The following is an 18,066-nucleotide window of genomic DNA, read 5'->3' as shown; positions in this document are numbered from 1 at the left end:
GTGTTAGATCAGTTCACAAGTTGATTGTTCTAGCTAAAGGCCATGACATACTTGTAGCAATAGTACCAATAAAACAATACAGTACAGAACATATACCCATAACATAAGCCAACATCCATTATGTAAGAGAGTGGAGACACATAGAAAGCATTTTGCCAAAATCTAGCTTGATTTCAGATTAAACCTCTGAATCACCGCAACAATTTACAGCGATTTTAACTAACTCCTTTTTCCTGAAGTTTCTTTTTTTTTTTGCAGTTTTCACATAGAGTCACTGTGTGTTACAAAGCTACAGTATTGTCACTCAAAAAACCCTGAACCATTTCTGCCAAGGTGTACCTGCTTGCTTGTGTGAACAAAGGTTTCAGAAAGCGATCTTTGGGGTCTCTATATGAGGGGCAGGTTAACAGATCATGAGTGATGTATTCCACCCAAGGTTAACCACAAATACAAAGTCTGCCTGCATGTGGGACCTTGTTGTAGCAGCCATCCAAGACTGCAGTGGACATCACTTGGAAATGCAGCTCAATAAAGGCAGTTCTTCAGGGAACATAAGGGTTTGGTCAGATAACTATCACTAAAATGCTCTGTTCTCAGTAGTGCTATTTTTCTAGAAAAAACGGTGCCGGAGCTCATCATGAACACCTCCCTCCTTCTCTTAGAATGGCAATGGCACCCATCAGAGGTGCCAAAACTCGCATGAGAGATGCTGGAACTGAGTTCTGGTACGTTCCCCTTGGGGAAAAAAAAGCTTGCCTTGATGGAGGATGGAGAAATTGTTGGAGCGTGTGTGTGTGTTCAACCTGTAACTTGTGTGTGACTGAAATGTAGCCTACTGCCCAAATGTAAGAGTCACATCTGCTGCTCTGCCCATTCTTTTTTCTATTGGCCCTGCTCAATGTTGGCATTGGGGCCCAAAGAAGCTTGGCTGTTCAGGGCTCAGAATGTGGCTCCTTGCAGAATTCCAAAAAAATCCATAGTAGCTCAGTACCTTTATTGGACTTATTAAAATGTCACAAAATAGTGAACAAAATGACTTGAGTTCTACAGCAGCCCTTCATCAAGCCTGGGGTTAATCAAGGTGGTGAGGGCAGGTGTGGAGACTGGTTTGGTGTTAAAGCCATAAAGTCTGCATTGGTCTCAGTCTTAAGATGGATTGTGAGCAGGAACAGAATTAATAGGCATTTGGAGGGCTTATAGTAATTTAAGATGTATGTACTGATGATTATTGCATTCAGCTTGTGAACAGATGATTGCTATGTTTTTCGTTATTATTAGCAGTATTTAAATAGTATTTTTTATTTTATTTCTGTTTCTTTGTTAAATTTGCAAATTTGAGAATAAAAAAAATCAGTAACTAACTAAAAATAGTTGTGGGATTTCCTATGTCCTATGCAGGCTACCCTTAGAGATGCTAGGATTAAGAGATACAACACCTGGCTGATTCCCCCCCCCCTTTTAAAAACATCTTCTAAAAATCCTGGAATCATCCATTAAATGCCATGAGCACCTCCTGCTTCCTCGATCGGCTGGGTGGGGGTGGGTGGGAAATGGAGGAGTAGAAGTTGGCGCTTGCGCGCCACTCTACATTTACGTCTATGGTTACATTCGTTCTAGAAAGGAACAGGAAGTTAACCAGCCCAGTGCGTCAGTCAGCCCAGTAAGTCTATGGAAGGAAGCGGAAGTGGTGTCCCGAGTACCTTTCTAATAAATGCTCCTGGAGCAGCCGTTTAGGAAGCGGAAGTTCCTTTCCCAATAGTGTCCGTGCTCCTGCGTCCGTCCGTGTTAGGTTCCGAGGATGGGTCGTTCCCTCAGGTGAGTTTAGGGGAAGGGAAGGTCGAGAGTCGCTGCTTATTTACTGTACAGGTATATGCTTCTTCATGCTAGTTGCATTTCCTCCAGGGGGCTGAGGGCATCGTACACCGTTCTCCCCCCGCCACCCCCACCCCCCGTTTTAGGCTGCAATCCTAACAACGTCTCCTTGAATTTAGTGGGACTGACCCTCAGAGAAGCGCTAGGATCGCAGCCTGGGTTTCACGAACAGCAGCCCTGTGAGGTAGGCCAGGCTGAGAGAGGGACGGACCGGGCCAAGATAATGTTAACCTGGGGATTTGATCCTTCCTCGGATCAAACACTCCCTGACACATATATATGCTTACACGTGTATTCTTCGCCATGTGCACATGCGTGGCTGCTAAAGACTGGCAGGTTATACTGTCAGTTAATAATAATAATAATAATTTTATTATTTATACGCCACCCATCTGGCTGGGTTTCCCCAGCCAATCTTGGCAGTGTACAGCACATAAAAAAGGTAAAACATTAGACATATATTCCCCCCCCCCAAATACAGGGTTGTCTTCATATGTCTTTTAAAAGTCAGTTTTTTTAAATTTCCTTGACATCTGAAGGGAGGGTGTTGTACAGAGTGGGCACTGCTGCTGAGAAGGCCCTCTGCCTGGTTCCTCTCTCCTGCAGGAGTGAAGAGGCTTTAAGGAGAGTGGCACTTTTACCTGTAATCCTCATCTCTTTACTCTTCCTAAGAGTAAGCCCCTCTGAATTCAGTGGGAATTACTTCTGAGTTGACATGGTTTGCACCCTTTGTTGGCTGATTTGCAAGGCAATGTTCCCAGTCAGTCCATCTTGCCCCCAAATGACAACTATACATTCCGTTTTGGCAATTGTAACCTTGGTTTAAATAGCCTTTTGGTGCTCAGCTTATATTTCTGAGTTTCTAACACTGCCACACATTCTAGAAAAGATGGGGGTTAGAATTCCCTTTAGTTGCACAAATGTGGCATGTCGCCTTTTGTCCGTGCTCTGGAGTACCATACTTCAATGTTCAAGCCTGATGTGTACATTCATCAGGTATGTATTTTTCTAAAGTTTGTATGTCTTTAATGAACTGGATATTATCCTAGTTATGGAGTTATTGGAATGGAATGGAAAGTTGGAATGGAAAGATTTAAAAGAGAGCAGCCAAAAATTCCTGATCTTTCAGCAGACTACATGGAGAGGTCCTGCAGTCCCATCACTCGCCTTCCCCTATACACACCTGCCATTTCAGAGATTGCTTAGCCTGTGTTTGGTCCTGAATTGGCATTTTCTGTAGTAAAGTAGACCAGTAAGTCATTGTGCATTGAATCCACTGTTGTCCTTGTGCTGGTAACCTCCAGGTTGTATTTCTGCAGTGTGCTGTATGTGGGGCTGCCTTTGAGGTTGACCCAGAAGCTGCAGCTAGTGCAGAATGCAGTGTCTGAACTGCTCACTGGGGCCGACTGTCATCATTGTGCTTTACTGCTGTTGAAAAAATTGCACTGGCTGCCAATTAGTTACCAAGCTAAGTTTGAGTTGTTGGTTCTGGTATACAAAGCGATATACAGCTTGGGACCAGGATGCCTAAAAGATCGGCTCACCCCTTATATATCCAATATATTACTGTGCTCTACAGGATATAAACTCATCAGGAGGTCTACTCCATACAATATAGGAATTGGGCCTTTACCTTTACCTTTTTACATATCCTTTGGGACTCCCTCCAGACAGGCACTGTCTCTATTGTCTTTTCAGTCCCTACTGAAGACCTTCCTTTTTCAACAGGTAAGTGGAAACCTTTATGCCACTGTGTTGGAACTTGTCCTTACATATGGAATTGCTTTTAGTTGTGTATATGGAGGTGTTTTTTCATATGGAATTGTTTTTGTTGTTGATGTTCTTACTGAAAGTAAAACATCCTTTCAGATATTTTATGCGAAGTGATTCATACATGGAATCAAGGAAATAAACAAAATCTGGCCCTACACAGATTTCTCAAATGATGTTTGAAAGCAATAACAGTCCCATCTTTTCCTTGTTTGCATACAGAATGTGATGGTTCCCAAGATTGAAATGGATCCCATGCAGAAGAACACTCACATCCTTGTTGGTGTTACTGGAAGTGTGGCTGCTTTAAAGTTGCCTATTCTTGTATCAGAGCTTCTAAAGATACCTGGGGTGAGTAGTTGTTACCTGGGCTGATGTGAGTAAATTGCTGGCTTTTGTATTTACCAAAGGGGGAGCAGTCATTGGTTCTTTTTCTTTGTGTCCTTTTGCATTGGGCACAAACTGACTTACAATAATTAGGCAAAGAGTTTCTTAAAGCACTATGTAAAAGAACATAACATGCCACAGCAAAAATATATTTCCTATATATCTAGGCTACCTTTGATCCAATTCATCTACCTATTGTTCTTGATTAGTGCCTGTAATATGTCTAAATTTTTTGGAAGTGCTATGTAGAGTTTAAAAGATAAAGATTGTCCCCCTACGTGCAGACTCACTAACATGATACAAAATAAATGGAGAAGGAAGAGGAAAGCAAGCAAATTTAGCCACCAGTAACCTCAGCAGGCATGCTATGGTCCATGAGGTCACGAAGAGTCGGACACGACTAAACGACTAAACAACAACAACAACCTCAGCAGGATCCTCTGATCTGCACTGGCGACCTTCTTCCTTTTAAGTACACATGCAAAGCAGTACTTAGACCACAGGGTCTTTACCCTGACTTTTGAAACTTTAGGTGTATATTTTAGGACCCACTTGATTTCCTGTAATTGTAAGTTGTTTTAAACTGCTTTTAATGTTGTGTTTTAATTGTTGTAACCAGCCCTGGGACCTCTGGGTGAAGGGTAGGTAATTAATAATAATGGCAGAGGCCAGAGATCATATCCCAGTGACAGAACTGGGCCTCTGTTTTTTTTTTAAATATATTTTTTATTAATTTTATCAACAAAACATACAAAATGCTAAATACAAAAATACAAATACAGAAAACATCAAAATACAAAATTCAAAAATACACAAATCAAACAACATATAACGAAAAAATATATCATTTCTCAACCATTTTAATATTCATTGTCTTCCGGCTTCCCCAATTCCCTACTATCTGATTTTCATTTTTATAAACTTCTATAGCAGTTTCTAAGTCATCTTCCTTATCCATCATGTAATCCCTTTAACGCTTCAAAGTTAATTCATCTTCATATCATCTACCCTAATTTCTGACTTTCAATCTTCTATTATCTCCCTAATGCCTTAACCTCTTTATTTTCCTGGATATTCAAACTCTAATTGTCAAATACATTCCCTATATACGTTTTAAATTTCTTCCAATCTTTTAAAACTTTGTCATTTGTCTGGTCCCGGAGTCTTCCTGTCAGTTCTGCCAGTTCCATATAGTCCATCATTTTCATTTGCCATTCCTGCATCGAAGTAATTCCTCTTTTTTCCAATATTTTGCTATTAAAATCCTAGCAGCTGTGGTGGCATACATAAACAAATTAACATCGTCCTTGGGAATTTCTTCCCCAATTATTCCAAGCAAAAAGGCTTCCAGTTTTTTCAAAAATGTGTTTTTAAACATCTTTTTCAATTCATTATAAATCATTTCCCAGAAGCCTTTTATCTTTGGGCATGTCCACCACATATGGTAGAATGAGCCAACATCCTGCTTACATTTCCAACATTTATTGTCGCTTTTGTGGTACATTTTAGCTAACTTGACCGGCGTCAGATACCATCTATACATCATTTTCATCAAGTTTTCCTTCAACACCGTACAAGCCGTAAATTTCATACCTTTCTTCCACAATTTTTCCCACACCGACATCATCACATTATGACCCAGATCCTTGGCCCATTCAATCATAACTGATTTCGTTTGCTCATCTTTCAAATGCCATTCTAACAACAAATTGTACATTCTGGACAAGTTCTTGTGGTCTGTCTCTAATAATTCCGTTTCTAATTTCGATTTTTCTGGTTGGAATCCTATTTTTTTATCTAACTTGAATGCTTCATTTATCTGCACATACTGAAACCAATCGCTCAACCTATCTTTCAGTTGTTCATATGGTCTTAACTTGAAGTGGTTTCCCACCTCCATCAAAATATCTTTGTATTTCAACCTATTCTCATCCATATTTGTCCTTTTAGGTTTCTTTGCCTCAAGTGGTGAAATCCACCTAGGAGTTTTTCTTTCCAACAAATCTTTATATCTCATCCAAACATTGAACAATGATTTCCTAATTATATGACTTTTAAAACCTTTATGCAATTTCACTTTGTCATACCATAAATATGCATGCCAGCCAAATGCATTGTCATGGCCCTCTAGGTCCAGCAAATCATCATTATCTAACAAGAACCATTCCTTCAACCAACAAAAAGCTGCGGCTTCAAAATAAATCTTTAAGTCTGGCAAGGAGAATCCTCCTCTTTCTTTTACATCAGTCAAAAGTTTATATTTAATTCTTGGCTTCTTCCCCTGCCAGACAAATTTAGACAATGTCTTCTGCCACTCTTGAAAACATTTCATTTTGTCAACTATCGATAGGGCCTGAAATAAGAACAACATTCTCGGCAATACATTCATTTTAACAGTTGCTATTCTACCCATTAAAGATAAATTCAACCTTGTCCATACTTCCAAGTCTCTTTGGATTTCTTTCCATAACTTCTCATAATTGTCTTTATACAAATTCAAATTTTTTGACGTCATATTAACTCCCAGATATTTCACCTTTTTTGCACACTTCAGTCCTGTGCAATCCTCTATATTCTGTCTCTCTTGCAATGTCAAGTTCTTATCTAATACTTTACTTTTCCCTTTGTTTAACTTAAAGCCTGCCACCCTGCCAAATTCTTGAATTATCTGCAGTGCTCTCACCGCACTCTGTTCAGGGTTCTGCAAAGTCAGTACTAAATCGTCTGCAAAGGCTTTTAACTTATATTGTTTTGTACCCACTGTAATTCCTTTGACACCTTCATCGCTCCTTATCATATTCAGCAAAACCTCCAGGACTGAAATAAATAACAGGGGGGAGAGTGGGCGCCCTTGTCTTGTTCCTTTCTCAATTCTTATCTCTTCTGATACCACATTATTCACAATGATCTTAGCTCTTTGCTCAGAGTAAATACCATTAATCCCATTAACAAAATTTTGGCCAACCTCCATTTTTTCAAAATTTCTTTTCATAAAAGTCCAAGAAATATTATCAAAAGCTTTTTCGGCATCCACAAAAATTAACATTGCTCAGAACTGGGCCTCTGATGTTGATCAGAAGGCACAGGATAAAGCAGCCCTTAAGGTATCCAGATCTCAGGATTTTCTGTCAAGTTGCACCTCATGTTCAGGTTTAGGAAGGCTACTCTGAATAGAGTTGGGACGTTTCATGGGAACAGACATGCTTGCCGCTAGAGATCATCCCTTGTATGTAGTAATGCCTCTGACCGGTAGATGGCACTGTTAGCCAATGCTGAGTGGGTTTAATAGCCCCCCCCCCCCAGGCTACAGCCCTTGCTTTTGCAGTAACCTGCGAACCTATTTATGCCCATCTAAAATGATTTGCACTCCATTTGAATGGATGCTTGACTGCATCTTTTGGAAGAGGTGTACTGTACTTCATCTGAGAAATTTCATTGCTCTCCTGGTGCCTTTGTTGTAATATAACTTTCAAGAATCCTTTGCTAATTGCAGTTACTAGAGATGCCTGGCTTCATGGCTTGAAAATACAGCTCTCAACTAGCACCTTAAGCACTATAAAAATGTATTGTTTGCATAGGAAGCTGGCTTACCCCAGGCCAGGCAATTTGTATCCCTTGTGTCTCCAGGGTCTCATGCAGAGAAAGTGTTTCCCATCATTTGCTAACTGATCCTTTCACCAGGCAATGGTGGGGAATGAACCTGAGACCTTCATGTAAAACAAGCTATGACCCTTCCATTGCGGTGTGACCTGTCTTTCCTCCAGGGCCTTAAGAACATAAGATGAGCCTGCTGGATCAGGCCAACGACCAACCTAGTCCCCTATCCTGTTCACCACCCAGAGGCCCCTGGGAAGTCTGCAAGCTAGGCAAGAAAGCCATTGTTCCTAGTGGCTGTTGGTAGCCTTGTTCTTTCCTTCATGCATGTGCCTATTCTTTTAAAAGCCTTGTTTAGGAGCTCAACACAGGACACTTTGCATCCAACAGGAGAATTGTGCCGTTAAGCCCAGAGGTGTGCAAGATTCCAGCTTGGTGCTGATGTAAAAAATGCTGTTTGGCATTTGCTGCCCAACTCCCCATGGGACTTGGGAGTCCCCTAAGTCCATGATCGGTCAGAGAAAAATAGATGGAGGCAGGATCCAGTGGAAAGCAAGGCAGATATTTATTTTTCTGCTGCAACAGAGTTCCCTCCCCTCCTTCCAAGGAGGGAGAGACCCCGAACAAAAGTGTGCAGGAACCTTTAAAGACTTTTGACATTGCCCAACCCCCTTAGCCAAAGACCACCCGAAAAACCATCCTACATACATCATAGGAGGCAGTCTACATTATCAAGTATCCTGTCTGCCAGGATACTTGATAATGTTCCCTAGGCAGCCTGGCCATTCTTTTGTGATGGATACTTTAGTTCCTGAATCCAGGTAACAGCCTCACCCTATTCGTACACAAATATGCCCTTAAGACAGGATTTGTAAGCAAAAGGACAATGGGAAGGCTTTCCTCATTTGCCTCCCTTATTGCAGAGGAATATTTGAGGTCATTGGGAGAGTCAAAATGGCTTCAGGATTGCTCTCCTGTAATGTTTCAGACACATTGTTTATATATTTAGATATGTGTGCATTTATGCATATTTATTTTATTTTTGAGAACTTAGAATTCTTATAAGAGCGCAAAAGACACACACTTAGAATCGAAGATTTCTGACGCTTAGGAACTGTGTCTGAGAGCCAGAATTGAATGGCACTCAGAGGTCTTCCACACAAAAACTTATTTGTGGTTGCCCCTTGTAGCAGACCCAACTACTCAATACTACCAATTAATAATGCAGCAGATCCGCTGCCGCTAACTGCCCCCAATTAAATATAGTGCACCCACCTCATGGTACACCAATTGCACAAATTTATACAATTTACCACAGATTATCTAGTGGGGGACTTGTGTGACGGGAAACTTAATTTTAAAAAGTAATGAAAGCTGAGAGTCTGGGACATCTGCCCAGGGACACCAGCGAAATCCTTTGTGGCATTGTGAACCCCTGGCCTTAAAAATACTTTCACAGTCCAATAGTTTCTAGAGGTATAATAGTTATCTCGTTAGTTAATACATGGAAACCATGTTTCACTAAAAGCTCCCATCCCCCCAATTAATATGGCAACAAAATTTCATTGTTAAAAGTTATTTTAAAGACAAGTACAGTACTGTACTTATAAAACAGCAGGTGGCAAGCATTATCTTAGAAGAGGCATTCATTCCTGTATTATTATTTTTTGAAATAATTTTTATTCATTTTCCAATTGCAAATTACAAAAACAAAACAAAACAAAACACCACACACAAGCACAAACACACACAACAATTAAACCAATGATCTTCCTCATAACCTTTTCATCTCATCTCTTTTTTGCTCTCACGAGCTAAGGCCTTCCTCCCTCCCTCCCTTTACACGGCTTTGTTGTTTTAATCCTATCTCGCAGTTCCTTTTACATATTCTGTCTCAGTTCGTAGGATTTATTTTAGTCCTGCAAGTGTCTTTATGCTTGTACAGTTTTTCTCCATATAGTCAATAAATTTACTCCACTCTCTCTGGAACTTTGTCTCTCCCTGATTCCGAATCGCACAGGTCAACTTTGCCAGTTCAGCATAATCCATCATTTTTGTCTGCCACTCCTCAATAGTTGGAACATCTTGTGTTTTCCATTTTGGGGCTAATAACGTTCTCGCCGCGGTTGTGGCATACATAAAAAGTCTCTGGTCCCCCTTAGCAATCTCATCTCTGAGAGATGAGTCCCAACAAAAATGCTTCAGGTTTTTTGGTGAAAGTGTATTTAAACATTTTTTTCAACTCATTATATAAGCTTTCCCAAAATCTTTTCACTATCTCACATGACCACCACATATGATAAAATTGTCCATCTTTCTCTTTACATTTCCAGCATACTCTACTACTTGTCCTATACATCTTAGATAATTTTACTGGTGTTAAATACCATCTGTACATCATTTTCATAACATTTTCTTTCAATTTACATGCGGTAAATTTCATTGTTTCGTTCCATAATTTCAACCACACGTCATACTCAATATTGTGCCCAAAATCTTTTGCCCATTTTATCACCACTTCTTTAGTCATTTCGTCCTTAGTATACCATTATAAAAAAATATATACATTTTTGACAACAATTTCACTCTGCCTCCCAACAATTTTGTCTGGAATTTGGACCGTTTATCTTCGAATCCTACTTTTTATCTTTAGACAATACATCATTAACTTGGTGGTATTGTAACCAACCTGTTAACCCTTCTTTGATTTCATCATATGGTTTCAATTTCCATCCTCTATCTGATTTCGTCAAGATCTCTTCATATGTGATTCTCCTCCCTTCCATATTTATCTTTTAACAGTTAAAACCCCCACTGGTGAAATCCACCATGGAGTTTTTCTTTCCAAGAAGAGTTACAGGTAGGTAACCGTGTTGGTCTGAGTAGAAACAAAATAAAAAATTCCTTCAGTAGCACCTTAAAGACCAACTAAGTTTTAATTTTGGTATGAGCTTTCGTGTGCATGCACACTTCATCAGATACACTGAAACAGATACAACTTCATCAGTGTATCTGATGAAGTGTGCATGCACACGAAAGCTCATACCAAAATTAAAACTTAGTTGGTCTTTAAGGTGCTACTGAAGGAATTTTTTTTATTTTGTTTCCAAGAAGAGGCATTCATTCCTGTAAGTGAGAATGGGGAATAGCTATTCTGAAATAGTACCTCCTTATACACCTGTGCGCATCATCTCAAACTCCCTCTTTCCCTCACCTCCCAGATAGGTCACTTTCTAGATAAATAAAGAGGGTTTTTTCTGTTTGAGAAGGAAGCAAGAGAGAGATCTTTCTAAATGAAGCCCTTTTCCTGCTTATGCTAGCATAAAACATCCTTAGCCAACTTGGTGCCCTCTAGAGATTTCCATCAGCCCCAGTCACAGTGTGTTGGTTGGAACTGATGGGAGTTGTAGTCTGAAATAATCTGGACAGTGCCAGGTTGGCGAAGACTGGCATAAACATTTGCAGTTAATCACTGATGGGAAAACCAAATACAGTGTCAGTTGATTCAAGATAGCTCCTATTGAGCTATGATCCCAGTGGCTGCTTAATTTGTTACCTGCTAGGAAGCATTCCTGTGCAGAACTGCCTGCAGATACGGATAAATTTTCATGCATACAAAATATACCTCAATAAATGCCTTCATCCAGGGATGTAGAATCTGCAACCCTCCTGAAGTTGTTAAATTCCAACTGTTGTCGGCTCCAGCCTGCCTGACCAATGGCCTGGGATGATGGGAGTTGTAGTCCAATTATACCTGGAGTGCCACAGTTTTTTCATCCCTGCCTTAATGTGTATAAAGACTATTTGTATTAAGAACGTCCATCTGGTTCTTTGGATTCTGGTGTACTGGGAAGAAAAAAAGGCTTCCTGCATCTGGAGTTTATTCTGAACCAGAATGTTGCTCATCAACAATCATGATTACATTCCAGCTTGGATAGCAGAACTGAGCCTCCCTCGACCTTGATTCTGGAATGCAAGGGAGGCTGATTAATGGCTTTAATTGGCCCTGTTTCGCCATTAAATAATAGACTAGGATGAACAGCAGCAGCAAAGTTGTGCATTCTCTTTGGTCGGCAGCAGCTGGGAAATCTTCATGGCTTTGGCCTGGAATGTTTCCCTGATAAGACACCTATACTGTGCCCGTCTCCCTGCTTTAAGCAAACAAAGGGAAACTTGTCCAATTCAGTTTTCCCCAGCCACATGGTCTCCAGATATTGTTGAGTAACAACTCCTATCATTCCTGGCCATAGATCTTGCTGTCCGGGGTTGGTGGGGGTTCTAGTCCAGCAGTGCCTGAAGGGCCGGAGGATGGAGAAGGCTGGTCTAAATGATGTTGCAAAATTTTCACATCCTGGCAATTGAGCTGTAGATGTTGGTCTACAACTCTCATCATCCCTGATCATTGGCCAGGCTAGCTGGGGTTGATGGGAGTTGGAGTCCAGCCACAGCTTCCCCAACTCTGATCTATACAGGAATGAGTTTTAATTGGGAAAGTGACTTATGGGAGGGACGAGAAAGACAAAGGGAAGTATAGAAAAGGAGGAGTCATTTATTCACCAGATCTCACTTTGTTTTTAAGGCAGTTGTGGGGAGGGTCTTTTCTGGACTCCAGTTTTTTGCCATTTCTCTTGTTGTTGTTGTTTAGTCATTTAGTCATATCCGACTCTTCGTGACCCCATGGACCATAGCACGCCAGGCACTCCTGTCTTCCACTGCCTCCCGCAGTTTGGTCAAACTCATGTTCGTAGCTTCAAGAACACTGTCCAACCATCTCGTCCTCTGTCGTCCCCTTCTCCTAGTGCCCTCCATCTTTCCCAACATCAGGGTCTTTTCCAGGTAGTAAGGCATTAATCCATTCATTGATCCAAGGGGCTTGAATAACTCAGAGAAGCTATGAGCTATGCCGTGCAGGGCCACCCAAGATGGACAGGTCATAGCGGAGAGTTTTGACTAAACGTGATCCACCTGAAGAAAGAACTGGCAAGCCATTCCAGTATCCCTGCCAAGAAAACTCCATGGACAAAGACAACAGGCCATTTCTCTTACAGAGGAGAAAGGGGCTTCATGTTTTGATTTCCCCTCTTGCTTTATTATAAATGCCCTGGGTAATGTTTACACTGGAGTAGTTCTTGGAAAGCTTCTGTTTTCCAGGACTGAATGTTTTGTTTCTTCTTTTTCTCCAATCCTTATCGCTTCCTTTTTGGCATTGCATTTCCTTCTGATTCTTTGGAATGAAACCTGTTTTCAGATTTTTACTCGTTGTCACCAGAGGACCACTTCTGTGTTTCACTGTTTCTTACCTGAGACCCACATGAATTTTTCTCCTTTTTCTTTAGGTCTGCTCTTGATTGGTAGCTATACATTTCTCTTGATATTTACGTTAAAATGGCGGGCTGTTAGAACAACTAGGAATTTATAGTGTGATGCTATACATGTATACTCAGAGAAATAAGTCTCATCCAGCTTATTGGGACTTACTCCCAGGTAACCGTGGGAGCCTTAGAGAGATTTTGTACCAGTACAGTATAGGAGGTGGCAATGAAGAATGGCAGTATTCAACTTGTTGCTGTTTTTGGCATATATACTGTGCTGTCCTGTCCCTTAATTCCCTGTTCTTTCTGCATTACGCAATCCTGTGCATTAATAATTGTATATATTAGTCATATTCACCTTTAGTACAGTGTAGTCTTTCATACACTTCTTTTTCATCTTTTATGGACATAATATTATTTTGTGCTACGTTTCTATCATGGTCACAAGCTTATACGTATTTGCCATTTGTCTACAGGGGGAACCTCAGCCCAGGGGCCAAATCCTGCTCTCCAGACATCTGTTGAGCTTCTAGGACTCACCCTACCAAAAACTTTCCTCAGCCACCTTCCTTTCTGGCCTTGTTTTTACCCTCCTTGACTGCTGGAATGTGTCCTCGAACTCTGTTCACGCTTCTTGCTTGTCTGGGTGTTAGGTGGAATATGTTGAGACTAGCCTACCATACAAAGATAACGCCAATCTGTTGTATGAAGGTAACACTCACACTTGTCTCTGTGCCTATTTTCACCTCTGGCCTTCCTCGCTACTGGCACGTGGCCCCCAAAAGGTATGAAAATGGCCCCCCATGATTTCAATCGGCCTTGGAAACAAGTCTACAGAAGTGATTTAACCTGCAGAGAAATGTTCTCGCCTGCTGGGGGTTGTCTAAAGAGGCACGGAGAATGCCATCCCTCCTTCAGCGGCCCTTTGCAGTTCTTTGCTGTGCACAGAGGGAGGGTGGGGGTGCTGCTCCATCGCTCCTCCTTCAGCCTGCTCCCTCACCTGCATGCCAGTTCCTTTTCACCTACCTAGTCACCTGTCAGGCAAGTGCTTAATTGCAAGGCTGATGGGAATTAACTTTTCAGATGTGTTTCGCTTGGAATCTGGTTCTGTGGCCCTATCTGACTGTACCTCCACTAGCTCAGTGGAGTAGAAATAAAACTTAAGTTCCAAAAGAGTTAAACTCTTTATCTCGAATAGCTTCTCTTCTTTCCTCCTTCTCAGTGCTCCCCCTCCCCTTTTTTTCTTTCCAGGTGGAAGTGCGGGTGGTGACTACCGAGAATGCAAAGCACTTCTATAACCCTCAGGAGCTCCCTGTGACCCTCTACAGCGATTCTGATGAATGGCAGGTTGGTGTTCAATGCCACTTAACTTTTCAGTTAGGAACATAGAAAGCTGTCCTATACTGAGTCAGACCACTGGTCTCCATTTAACTTAGTATTGCCTACACTGACTGGCAGCAGCTCTGCAAGATTTCAAGCAGGGTTCTCTCCCATTCTTACCTGGAGATGTCAGCACGTGTAGGGCGAAGCACCTCTCCCAAATCAGCATCCTTTTTAAAAATGGAAGCATACTGGATTTTTTAAGAGTGTGAAGGGAAGTAGAGAAAACGAGACTGGCAATTCATTGCTGCCCAACCCCAACCTTTCTCGGGTTTAAGCGCCTTCCCATATTGAAAGGGCATCCCTTTGCAGCGGGCAACCCTTTCCGTGTGTGGAGATTCCCTGCATGATTGAGGACCCTGGAAGTTCAGAGTTGCATATCACCTGAGAATCCTCTGCTGGTAGAGCAGACTCCCTACATTTAGCCCTCCAACTCTTGGAGGGCGACAGGGTCAGCGAAGGAGGGGTTGGAGCTAGTGTGCTGCCTCCCTCTTGTGATTCTTTGCATGTAGCAGATCCGAACTCCCAGATAGAGCCTTGGCTGAAAGGGGATCTGGTTTGCACCCCAATTCCCATTTGTGTAGAGTAGACAGTGTATACTGGCAAAAGGATAATAACTTTCTCAGGTTGCAGAATTCACCTTTGAAATTTGCTTTCCTTCGGGGCAGATGGCAGAGTGTCCTGCATTGCACACCTGGTATGATTTGAATTGCAAGCATGGTCTAATTGTACCATGCCAACTTTACAGAGCACAGGATGTTCTAGAGGTGTCGTGTGTGTGTGTGTGTGTGTGTGTGTGTGTGTGTGTGTGAGAGAGAGAGAGAGAGAGAGAGAGAGAGAGAGAGAGAGAGAGAGAGAATGGGTGTCTTGATTCTGTTTTGCATTTTTCTTTTTCTTTTTAAAATTTCATCTTTATTGAAAGTTAAAAAGGACCTAATTATATGTGCACTACACATGGTGGGACGTAAATAAAAGGGGGGGGGGAGAAAAAGAGAAACAGCATCCATGTAGGAGGGAACGTAAAGTAGAGGGTGGGACCTCCAAAACTGTATACTTTACAAAGTTGTTATAGTACTTCACCAGATCTTAAACTATTACAGTATTTGTAAGAATGGATTCCAAATATCACTGAATTTATCCATGGCAAGTCTGCATTTATATGCAAGTTGCCCACATCTTGCAAGTTTGTATAAGTCTTCAATCCAATAATACTGTAGAAGAGAGCTGCATTTTTATTTTTCCAATTCATCAGTATCAGTCTTTTTGTTGTGATAAGGATACGGAGAGTCCACTCATATTGTCCTTTTGTCTTGTCTCTGTTCTGCATTTTGCTAACTGTGGTTCCAGGAGAGAATTTCTCTTGCCCCTAAACATTCCACATAACCTTCAGGTATCTTGCAACATGCAGTGGGGCTTAGTGTCTGTTAGTGTGTTGTACATATAATGTACAGTACTTAAACATACCAGGTGATTTCACTGATCTGAGAGTATTTTCTGCAGCTGTGGAAAAAGCGTGAGGATCCTGTGCTACATATTGACCTGAGGCGCTGGGCTGACCTTTTGCTGGTGGCTCCACTGGATGCAAACACCCTGGCCAAAATGGCCAGTGGCCTCTGCGACAACTTACTGGTGAGTTTCTGCAAGCTTCGTCTGATGCTTCATGCAGATGTCCCCACCACTGATGCCTGCCTGTATCTGCCAAGCTTCTGTTTCTGTCCATTCGCTTGAGGCTCATGTTTACACTCTCTTATATTGAACTGGACATACTAGATTGTGTTGCAAAGAAACAAAATAAGTTGCTTCAGATTCATGCCTCCATGCCCTTGCTCTTTGCCTATGTGCCCATTTCATCATTTTGGGGTGGAATATGGCTACTTAATTTTTTAAAAATGAAATTAATTAAATTTATATTCTACCCTTCCCAGAGGTGCTCAGGATGGTAAACAACAAGAGATAAAACAGCGAAAACATATTGATAAACATTTCCGATACAGGTGCAGACTGGGGAAGATCTCTGCTTAAAAGGCATGTTGAAAGAGGAAAGTATTCTGGAGGCACTGGAGAGGCAATAGAGATGGTGCCTTCTTAAGGAGAGGGTATTCCAAAGGGAAGGGGCCGCCACAGTGCAGGCCCAGTTCCTACATTGTGTGGAAAGTACTTCCTGATTAGATGGAATCTGCAGGAGACCCTCAACTACAGAGAACAGTGATCAATTGGGTATATATGGGGTGAGACGATCTTTCGGGTACTAATGATTACATGATGATTATGAGTAGTGTTCAGCTAAGTTTTACTCCAAGCAGATCCACTGAAATGAATGAACGTTGCTAAGTTAGAGCCATTAATTTCAGTAGGTCTAGTGTAGTTGTATTCCATCCTATGAGTTTAATACCATGTTTCTAGGCAATACTTCCAAGTTCTTGTTTTGACCCTTAAAAGCCCCAAGCCTGCCTTCCCCAACCAGGTGCTCTCCAGATGTTTTGGTCTTCAACTGCCATCAGTACCAGCCAGCACAGTTGCGGTGGCTTGGGCTGATGAGAGTCAAAGTTCAAAACATCTGGAGAGCACCTGGTTGGGGAAGGCTGCTCTAAGTGGTCTGAGACCAGGGAATTGGAAGGATCACCTTTTTCCATAAGACTGGACTTTGGTTGTATCCAGCTTTTGTCATCCTCAGGGTAGACATGTTGAAATTAATGGGCATGGCTAACGTAGCACCCTTATTTTCAGTGGGTCTACTCTGAGTCAGACTAAGATGAAGACAACCCGTGGGGGTGGGGGGCTATTCAGGACGGCCTTTTCTGTGGTGACACCCAAGCTCTGGGACTGCCATGTCCCAGGTGCCTACATTTGTTGGCTTTTAGACGCCAGTCGAAACTTTGCTTCAATTTCCCAAGCTTTTCAGTGAGATCTGTCCCAACTAAGCTCTGTTACTTCCTTCTTAGTTGCATTCAGGTACTCAACTCACCTTTCAGATTTCATTCTTGTTTTGCTGTTTCTTTTTTTCTTTTTGCATTATGAATTGTTTTCAGCTATTGTTGTGAGCCAATTTATGAGTATGCTGCTCATCGCTTTGGGGATCTTTGGGTCCCGAAGCCCCAGCGAACAGTAGCATGACTCATCTGTGGTCGTCGTTTCTAGCTTGTCAGCCAAGGAATGGGATGGGCCGTTCCTTCCTCGCTTGCATTTCTGCAGATACACTACCCATGTGGCAAGAGAGGCTGTCCAATGCTTTGCCTGCCTTTGCAGACATGCGTCATCCGTGCCTGGGATCTGAGCAAGCCGCTGCTCTTCTGTCCCGCCATGAACACCGCCATGTGGGAGCACCCCATCACTGCTCAGCAGGTGGATCAGCTCAAGAGCTTTGGCTACGTGGAGGTTCCTTGCATCGTGAAGAAACTCGTCTGTGGAGACGAAGGTTGGTAGATAGCCAGCACACTTTCCCTTCATCCTTCCTTCCCTTTAAATGAAATTATGGGGATGTCGGGAAGTACGCAACCCTGCCTCTGTGGGATGGTTCCCATGCTGCCTTTCAAAGATGCTGCCGGGCTCCTTTGAGTCACTCCGGGAACATCCAGAAATTGCTACACATTCTTTTGAAGAAAGCTTCCAATATTTACAGTGCAATCTTATACACACCTACCTCTGAGTAAGTCCCCTTGAACCCTGCAGAGCAAACATGTCTAAGATTGCACTGTCAGTCACTGGAGCAAGATGGTTTGAGCGTATGGCGCTGATCCTGGTTTGACTGCAC

At 42.0% G+C, this 18,066-nt stretch overlaps 1 protein-coding gene across 9 annotated transcripts in view; it reads left to right on the top strand.

The window, feature by feature from the left end:
* Window positions 1–1,738: 1,738 nt before the first annotated feature.
* The window catches only part of PPCDC (phosphopantothenoylcysteine decarboxylase), a 36,603-nt gene continuing 20,275 nt past the window's right edge, over window positions 1,739–18,066 (top strand). For 3 of the 9 annotated variants that reach the window (XM_088657441.1, XM_088657446.1, XM_035131951.3), the window contains exons 1-5: window positions 1,739–1,815; window positions 3,865–3,993; window positions 14,187–14,282; window positions 15,816–15,944; window positions 17,562–17,730. In XM_088657441.1, the coding sequence (XP_088513567.1) occupies window positions 3,871–3,993; window positions 14,187–14,282; window positions 15,816–15,944; window positions 17,562–17,730 (517 nt within the window). In that variant the 5' untranslated portion in view covers window positions 1,739–1,815; window positions 3,865–3,870. Of the gene's footprint in view, window positions 1,867–3,864; window positions 3,994–14,186; window positions 14,283–15,815; window positions 15,945–17,507; window positions 17,731–18,066 lie in introns of all 9 variants that reach the window. The other 6 variants (XM_088657445.1, XM_088657444.1, XM_088657443.1 and 3 more) reach the window with 4 other exon arrangements.

Source organism: Zootoca vivipara, chromosome 13 (genome assembly GCF_965207765.1).
Source record: "Zootoca vivipara chromosome 13, rZooViv2.hap1.1, whole genome shotgun sequence".
NCBI classification, from domain to species: domain Eukaryota; kingdom Metazoa; phylum Chordata; class Lepidosauria; order Squamata; family Lacertidae; genus Zootoca; species Zootoca vivipara.
The sequence above is the reverse complement of the archived record's forward strand: the minus strand, read 5'-3'. Positions and strand labels throughout refer to the sequence as shown.